Source organism: Orycteropus afer, unplaced genomic scaffold, assembly GCF_000298275.1.
Source record: "Orycteropus afer afer isolate SDZICR_OR568_19922 unplaced genomic scaffold, OryAfe1.0 scaffold00254, whole genome shotgun sequence".
Classification (NCBI taxonomy): Eukaryota; Metazoa; Chordata; class Mammalia; order Tubulidentata; family Orycteropodidae; genus Orycteropus; species Orycteropus afer.
This window is the reverse complement of record NW_006921841.1, coordinates 304,010-313,451: the sequence shown is the minus strand read 5'-3', so window position 1 is coordinate 313,451 and position 9,442 is coordinate 304,010. Positions and strand designations below refer to the sequence as shown.

At 36.2% G+C, this 9,442-nt stretch overlaps 1 protein-coding gene across 1 annotated transcript in view; it reads left to right on the top strand.

Annotated features, from left to right (window-relative positions):
* Positions 1–9,442, top strand: part of DNAI7 (dynein axonemal intermediate chain 7) — a 90,914-nt gene that overhangs the window by 43,270 nt on the left and 38,202 nt on the right. The window contains exons 8-9 of the mRNA XM_007949775.2: positions 4,670–4,745; positions 8,224–8,384. Of these exons, the coding sequence (XP_007947966.1) occupies positions 4,670–4,745; positions 8,224–8,384 (237 nt within the window). The remainder of the gene's footprint in view (positions 1–4,669; positions 4,746–8,223; positions 8,385–9,442) is intronic.

Sequence of the window (9,442 nt, the reverse complement as noted above, 5' to 3'; positions counted from 1 at the left end):
TTATTAAGGCTTGCTTTATGGCCTAACATATGGTCTATCATGGAAAATGTTCCATGTGGACTGGAAAAGAATGTATATTGTGCTGTTGTTGGGTGTAGTGCTCTGTAGATATCTATAAGGTCAAGTTGGTCGATTGTATCATTTAGCTCTTCTGTATCTTTGTTGAGTTTCTTTCCAGTTGTTCTATCTTTCATTGAAAGTGCTGTATTAAAGTCTCCTACTATGACTATAGAGTCATCTATGTGCCTTTTCTGCTCTTTTAAAGTCTGATTTATGTATTTTAGGGCTCTTTCACTGGGTCCATAGATATATATTGTAGTTATATCTTCTCGTTCAATTGATCCTTTAATATTATATAATGTCCTTCCTTGTCTCATATGGTCGTTTTTGTCTTAAAGTCAATTTGATTAGAAATTAATATTGCCACTCCTGGTCTTTTATGGCTGCTATTTTCTTGATACATCTTTTTCCAACCTTTGATTTTTAGTCTGTTTTTGTCTTTGTCTCTAAGATGCATCTCTTATAGACAGCATATTGATGGGTTTAGTTTTCTTATCCAATCTGCAACTCTCCGTCTCTTGAGTGGTGCATTTAATCCAATAAAATTCAGTGTAATTATTGACAAGTATGAATTGGATGCTGTCATTTTGTTACATGTTTTTTCATGGTGTCCCTGGTTTCTTTGTTCCATATTATTTTCTGTGCTGAGCTCATTATGTTTATGAATCGTGTTATCAATTCCTTTGTTGCTGTTGTTTTAGTATTTGCTGAGTATTTGTGCTTGTCTTCCTTTTTATTGTGATGTGAAGGTTTATCATTTTTCTTTGAGGTTACCTTATGATTTATAATTTTCTCCCCAATTTTAGAACAGTCCATTCTATCTTGCAACTCTCTTGACTTCCTCACCATTTAGAAGTTCTATAACTACATAGTATTTTCCCTCTTTTTGGTTTGCAGTTGCCCTCATTTGCCAATTGATGTCTCTGGTTCTCTGGTTTACAATCTTCTAAGCTTATTTTACTTTGGATATGTCCATAGCTATGTTAGTTTCTGGTTTATGTCATCTTGTGTATTAATGGTCGGTTGTTGTTTGCTATTTTTGGTTCACTGTTCAAATGACTCTGTTTGGTATCTCTTGTAAGGTTGGTCTGATTTTAACAAATTTCCTTAATTTCTGCTTATCTGGAAATCTCCTAATTTCACCATGATATTTGAGGGACAATTTTGCTGGGTATATAATTCTGGGTTGAAAATTTTTCTCTTTCAGGGTTTTATATATGCCATCCCATTGCCTTCTCACTTGGCATGGTTTCTGCTGAGAAATCAGAGCTGATTCTTATTGGTTGTCCATTGTGAGTAACTTTTTGTTTTTCCCATGCTGCTTTAAGGATTCTTTCTTTGTCTTTTGTTTTGATGAGTTTGATGATGGTATATTGTCTTGGTGATTTTCTTTTGGGGTCTATCCTGTTTGGGGTTCATTGGATTTCCTGAATGGATATATTCCCATCTTTTATCATATCAGGGAAGTTCTCTTCCAACAAATCTTGGACAATTTTCTCAGTGGTTTTCTTTTTCTCTTCCTGTTCTGGAATTCCGATGACACCCAGGTTATTCCTTTTGATGGTATCCCACATGAACCTTAGGCTTTCCTCATTTTGTTTTGATCTTTTTTCTGATTGATCCCTTTCCAAAGAAGTATTCAGGTATTTGTCTTCAATCTCATTAATTTTGTCTTGCATTTCATCAGTTCTACTCCTTTGCTCTTTCAATATGTTACCTATTTCTGACAATTTAGTATTAATTTTCTGGATTTCTATCTGTAGGTTTAGAATCATTTCAAATTTTTCATTATTTTCTCATTTTGTTGCATTTTCTTCCAAAATTCTTCTAGGGTTTTGTCTGTGTTTTCATTAATTTTGTCAGTGTTTTCCTTGATCTATCTCTCAATCCTTTGAAGATACCTAAATATAATTCTTTATAATTCCTTATGAGAGAGTTCTAATGCTGCTGTTTCCTCAGAGATGTGTTCTGGGTCTGTATCCTGCTCTCTTGTTTCTACCTCTTTATCTTGCTTCTTTGTGAAGACTGTGATGGTCTATTGTCTCCAAGACATTGTGATGTTGTATCTCTGTTAACTGTTTGTGAAGAGCAGCTAAAGGTGAGTCAGGCACTTCTTGGTGGTTGTTTATCATTGGCCCATTGTCAGAGAAGGAAGTGGTGGCTCTCAGTAAGTGAAGCTGCTGGAGGTGTGGTTGCAGTTGTGTCATATGGGGACTGTTGCTGTCTCCCATTTAGTTAGACAAAAATAACAATTGAATAACCATCAAAAAAGTAAAAGCAAATGCACAAAAAATACACCCTGTAATCACACAGGAACAATATCCCCTAAAAAAAAGAAAAAAGGAAAAAAAACCCACAATATCTGGGGAGAGGGCAATAAGAGAAAAATGGTAGAGTAGGAGAATAATGAAGAAAAAAATGGGAAAAATGCAAAAAGAAAAACAAGGAATGGTGTTAACCATGAGAAAGAAAGAAAATTGGAACCAGGAACAGGGCAAAGAGAAAAAGCTGAAAACTAGAACCTTTCCAGTCACTGGTGTCCATAATGTCCTTGTGGTTCACAGCAACTGGAGCTTATTCTTAATTCCCTGGAATCTGGGAGAATGCTATTGCTTTAAATATCAAAAATAAACCAATTGTAAACATTCAAAATGGACAGGCAAAAGTCCATAGTTCAGCCCGCCTTTCTCTTTGGTGTTTCCCTTTTTATTCACCAGCCACTAGTGCAATCCTCCATGCAGTCCCTGGCTTGCAGGGCTGATTTTTAGGTTAATTGTTAGGTCCTAACACCACTCCACAATATCAAAGCTGTTTGTGCTGTCAGGATCGCTGCTAGACTTCAGCTCCATGTGTCTCCTTTTTTGGTGTTTTCATGCAAATTCTTCTACTAGTTGGAGTTTAGTCCACTTCTATATCCTTCCCTTCAAAGTGCAGGGGTCCAGGATTATCTTCCATATCTGTGTTGATTGGTTTCCCTTTTCTTTGTTGAAGAGGGTCTGTTCAGTCTTTCTGCCTATTCTGCCATCTTACTTGAACCCTCATTCTGTTCAGTTCTCGAGGAACTGAGTTATCATATTTACTTATCTGCCTCCAACTGAAGAGACAGATAGGATGTGGACTGAACTTTGATTCATGAGGTATCATGTCCGCCTATGTGTCTTAACCAGGATGGGGGTGATAGTTGAGCTTTCATTCTATTCAGTTCTTAAGGAACTGAGTTATCATGTTTACTTATCTGCCTCCAACCACAGATGCAGGCTAGATTTTGATTCTACTCTGCTTCAATTCTTCCTCCAATCATGATGCTGTGATCTTCTTCATATAGTCCATCTTCTTCATATAGTTCATTATTTGCTCAGCACATAGATTGAATAAGTACAGTGAAAGGAAGCAACCCTGACAGATTCTCTTCCTGATTTTAAACCATGCAGTATCCCCTTGTTCTGTTCAAACAACAAGCCTCTTGGTCTGTATACAGATTTGTCATGACCATAATTAAGAGTTCTGGAATTCCCATTCTTCATAGTGTTATATATAATTTGTTTTAATCCTCATAATTGAATGTCTTTGCATAGTCAGTAAAACATAGGTAAACATCTTTCTGGTATTCTTAGAGTACATAGTCAGTACTACATATATCTATGTTTTGTTGTTTTTGTTCAGCTCAGGAATTTGAGGCCCATAATGGATAAGTGAAGCATTCCTGGTGGCACAGTGGTTTAAGTGCTTAGCTACTAACAGAAAGGTTGACAGTTCAAATCCACCAGCCATTCCATGAGAGAAAATGTGGCAGTCTGCTTCTATAAAGATTTATAGCCTTGGAAATGCTATGAGGCAGTTCTACTCTGTCTTGTAGGGTCACTGAGTCAGAACTAACTCAACAGCAACAGATTTTAATGGTTAAGTGATTTACCCAAGGTCACTGAGGTAAGTTAGTGACAGATTGAAATACGAAGTCTAGATCATAAGCCCTTATTGTGGTATTCTTTTTACAATACTAGAGTATAATGCAATAGTATCATCTAGATTACTTGGTGCATGATATCTTCAATTTCCATGAGAGGCTTACTCAAAAGCAGGTTTTGAAATTACTCTATCAGAGAGCTGATTGGCAGAATCAAGCAAAATCCACCCATTGGCTAAAACCAAAATGAAAATTAAAAATATTATTGCCTATATCTAAGGCATTTGACTGCTAACCAGAAGGCAGGCGGTTCAAACCCACCAGCCACTCCTTGGAAGGAAGGTTGGGTAATCTACTTCCATGTGATACCACCTCGGAAACCCAAGGAGGGGTTGCTGTGAGTCAGGTCCGACTTAATGGCAGTGTGCTGCTGCTGCTGCATATCTTTCATTGCTTCCTATTCTCTACATTTTATATCTGAAGGTTTCCAGCAGCGAATCTGAGCAGGCTATCTCCTGCCCTGGTAAAGTTCTGTGGAGGTGTAGTTTTTTTTAATTGTTTTTTAAATATTGACTTTGAATCCAGTTCTTTGCTAGAGCAAGTGTGAAGGCTTTGGGCACTTGAGATGGGAAGTGGCACCAAAAGAGAATGACTCTTATTTTAAAGCACTGATGATAACACCCATCTTCTATGTGTTTTTCTTAGCATTCTGTTGAGGAAGTACTTGAAGCCATAAAATTCAAAGTGGAGATGAAATTATTAAGTGACACAGTTACAGCAGGTATTCTTCTAAATTAATGTTTTTAGAATTTAACTTTATTGGGATTTTCTACTTACAAAAGAAATGCATAGTCATAACAAATTCAGAAATTGCTGAAATATATTTCAAGTGAAGATTTTCTATAATCCCTTCTCTGAGATAACCATTATTAACTGATTTATCTTCTCTCTCTCTTCCCTTCTGAGTTTTAATAAAATCATGAGAGCATATCATACAAATAGTTTTGGTGATTTTTTTTTTTAATATAGCAAGTGGGCACTTTCTAAGTTAGAACACTGGTAACCTCACTTTTTGTTTTTTAGAAGCTATATTAACATTCCATTCCAATATTGAAAAATGTTACATGTACCTGAATATCTCTTGATAGACAGTAAGATTATTATTTTATTATTGCAATCATTGTTTCAGTAAACAATTACAAGGACACACAATTGGGACTTTCTCAATACATTGAGTATTTATAAGTTTTTGTATTGAATCTTGTTCTGGAAAATACCAACTTTGGTATAGTTTACAAATGTGAAAAATGATAAATTGAAGCCCATTGCTTTTGAGTCCATTCCAACATATACTCTCACTGCTGTCGAGTTGGATCCGACTCATAGGACCCCTCCTTGGGTTTCTGAGGTGGTATCACTACAGAAGAAGATGCCCAATCTTCCTTCTGAGGAATGGTTGGTGGGTTTGAACCACCAGCCTTCTGGTTAGCAATCAAATGCCTTAGGCATTATGCCACCAAAGCTCCCATTCCAACTTATAGCAATCCTACGTTGTTGTTAATATGCTGTCAAGTCGGACCCGACTCACAGCAATCCCTCCTTGGGTTTCTGAGACAGTATCATTGCCGAAGTAGATTGTCCAACCTTCCTTCTGAGGAGTGGCTGGTGGGTTTGAACTGCCAGCCTTCTGGTTCGCAGTCATGTGCCTTAGGCACTATGCTACCGGAGCTCCAGTAACCCTATAGAACATTTCTTCAGTTTGAGTAGAACTGCCTCATAGTGTTCTCAAGGCTGTAATGTTTATGGAAGCAGACTACTACATCTTTCTCCATCAGAGCATCTGGTAGGTTCCAACTACCAACTTTTCAATTTGCAGCCAAGTGCTTAACCACATAGACAGTAAGATTATTATTTTATTATTGCAATCATTGTTTCAGTAAACAATTACAAGGACACACAATTGGGACTTTCTCAATACATTGAGTATTTATAAGTTTTTGTATTGAATCTTGTTCTGGAAAATACCAACTTTGGTATAGTTTACAAATGTGAAAACTATACCAGGGCTCCTTGTGATGATAGTGGTGTCTACTTGTAAATCTTTTCTTTTAGGATTTATGTGCATCTCTGCCAATAACTCTGAAGGAATCTATTTGCTAAATATCTCTTAGCATATTTTTCATAATTGGTTTCTTGTTTACTTCTTTACTTTTCCTAACATGCTTTTGTTTCAGAAGTCACCTAGGTTTATATATTTTTAGGTTTTTTTTTTTTTAAATAATCTTTACTGAATGATCTTCCTGTTAAAAATATGACTCTACAGGAGTTAATGAACCTCTGTCAATGAAACGTAGTAGGTGATCACAAAATAATATGTATCACAAACACCTAAGTTTCTACACAGTATTCTTTTTTTCTTTTTGGATAAATGAATTGTTAATTAAATAAATTTGAAAATTAATTAAAGAATGCAATCTGTTGAATACACACAAGGACAAAAGGAAGGTAATTGCCTAACTGGAATTTTCTTTGGTTATTTCTATTCATTTTTAGTGCCTGGTCTCCATGTGTTAAAATCAGTGCCAGCTCAGTGTGCTTCCTTTTTATGTGAGGAAAATTTTAACCATAAAACATAATACTAACAATTTCTGAATTTTTCCTGTTTGGTTCTAAGCATTTTACATAGATTAACTCATTCACTTTTCCTCTAAATTGTGTATAATAGATACTACTAGTATCCTCATTTTGTAGATGAAGAGACTGAGGATAGAGATGTTAGTGTATTTTGGCCAAGGTCACACAGATGGTAAAAGGTTTACCTGTAAGCAGTCTGACTTCCTCTTAACCACTACCCTATATTGAAAGAATTATAGTGCAAAGTGGGAATGGTCCATGTGATTGATGTGTGACTTCAGATAGTTCCTGTGATCACACACTGAGAATTTTGCAGTCAAAGAACTTGTCGATTCTTTTGGGAACCAGAGTGATTATCTAATCCAGTTTGTTCTCTTTTCAGTCCTCCATCCCTGTTTTTCTATTAGCTGGGCTTATTTTTGGTGGGGGGTGGAGGGCGAAAACAAACCAGCTTTAATTACACATATAGACAAAATTTGTATTTTTTCTCCCTGCCATTTTACTTTTTAACTCAGTTTTTTTTTTTTTTTTTTTATTTCCCAGAAATATTTATTGCTGTGATGGGGAGTTATGTGATTATTCTTTGTGTTGAATCATTGAGGTTTACATTTATAATGAAGATGCTTTTCTATATAGGCAGTCCCCAGGTTATGAATGAGATCCGATCCTAACTCTGTCTTTGTTTTTTTTTTTTTTCCTCTTTTTTTTTTAAGAGCTTGTTTTACATTCAAAGTCATGTGTACATTTAGTTTCATTCCCCATTCACCATGTCCAACACTAAGCCAGTCTCCTCCCCTCCCTACCCTGCAACACTCTCCCTGTGCCTCTCATAATTATGCACTCCTGTTTGTCCTGCATTTCTTCAGTTTGAATGTTGGTCTTTTGGTGTCTTATGGTCTATTGCTTTAAGGGATGTATTACCACTGAGTGTGTGGGTGCGGCATCCTGGGTTGAGTGGTCTGTGTGTACATCTTGTTACTATTGGGCTGAGAGCCCGCCCCTGGGGGTGAGTTTTATTCCAGGCACTGAATGTATTTCAGGGACATAGTATTGGGAGTCTCACCAGATTTTTAACCTCATAGTGTTCAAATTTAAGAAATTAATTTTGACAATTATTTAATTTTATGTTAAACCATTTTTTGATCTTTAATAAAATAGATATTTAAAAATTGTGTTATAGAAGTAGCACCTGCTTATTCTATAAAAATTCCTAAAATGTTAGCATATGGATTATAAGTGAAGCTCTCCATCCTTACACAAACCTAGTAGTACTTCCATAGTTAGCTTTATTAATAGTTGTGAGTTAACCATTAAAAAAAAAAATTAACAAATTAACTTAAAACTTATTTTACTATTTTTTTTTTTCCATTTTCCTCTTAATGCAAAATAAAATGTCATGTCTATTTAGAAACTGGGAGCTCTGGTGACATAGTGCCTAAAGCAGTTAGACTGCAAACCAGAAGGCTGGAGGTTCAAACCCACTAGCCACTCTTCGGAAGACTAAGCATTCTACTGCTGTAGAGATACTGCCTTTGAAACCCAAGGAGGGGTCACTCTGAGTCAGAATTGACTTGATGGCATTGAGTTTGGTTATTTAGAAACTGTATGAATTTGATTCATTTTAGCACAGTTGTTGCTGATAGAGAATTGTTATGAAAAGCCAGAACTCTTTGGAAAAAATGAGGTTGATTTATTACAATTCACAACCCTGGGTGGAGTGTACCACGTGAATCTTTTGGAGCTTCCTCCACAGTGTAAACCGGTGAAGGGCTGGATGATTGTGGAGGTAGGTGGAGTCTCCTTTTTATTCTTATTCTTCATTGAGGTGAAATTCACACAACATGAATGTAACCATTTTAAAGTGTACAACTTAGTGGTAGTTGCTGTAAAGATTTAATGCCTAGGAAACTCTATGGGCAGTTATACTCTGTCCTGTAGGTTGCTGTGAGTCAAAATTGACTTGATAGCACACAACAAGAAGTACATTCACAATGTTGTACAGCCACCACCTCTGTAGTTCAAAAGCATTTTCAGCACCCCAAAACAAATCCCCTTGTCCATTAAACAGTCATTCCTTATTTCTGTCTTCCTCTAGCCCCTGTCAACTACCAGTTTTCTGTCTCTATGGAATTAGTTATTCTGGATATTTCGCAAATGGAATCACACAATATGTGACCTTTTGTGTCTGGCTTCTTTCGCTTAACATAATGGTGCTAAGATGCATCTACATTGTAGCATGTATCAATACTTCATTCCTTTTCATGGCAGAGTAATATTCTATTGTATGTATAAATAGTGTGTTTGTTTATTCATTCATCTGCTGATGGACATGTGAGTTGATTCCACCTTTAGGTTATTGTGAATAGTACTCCTATAAATATTTCTGTACACATACTTGTTTGAATACTTGTTTTCTGTTCTTTTGGTTATATACCAGGAGTGGAATTGCTGGTTCATATGGTAATTCCATGTTTACCTTTTGATCAATGTTTACCTTTTACCTGCCAAACAGCAGGTTGATTTATGAATCAAAATTTTTAAGTAAAATAATTCCTCACACTTATACTTTATCTCAAAAGATATAATATGTAATGAGCTTTAACTCTGTTAATCACAAAGAAAGTTTCAATACTGCCAATTTAACCTTAATGACAGCCTAGATCAGAGGTAGGCAAACTTGTACTGTACAAAAAAAACCAAACCCACTGCCGTAGAGTCATAGCTGACTCGTAGTGACCCCTCCTTAGGATTCCGAGGTGGTATCACTATGGAAGTAGATTGCCCAACCTTCCTTCTGAGGAGTGGCTGGTGGATTTGAACCACCAGCCTTCTGGTTAGCAGTCA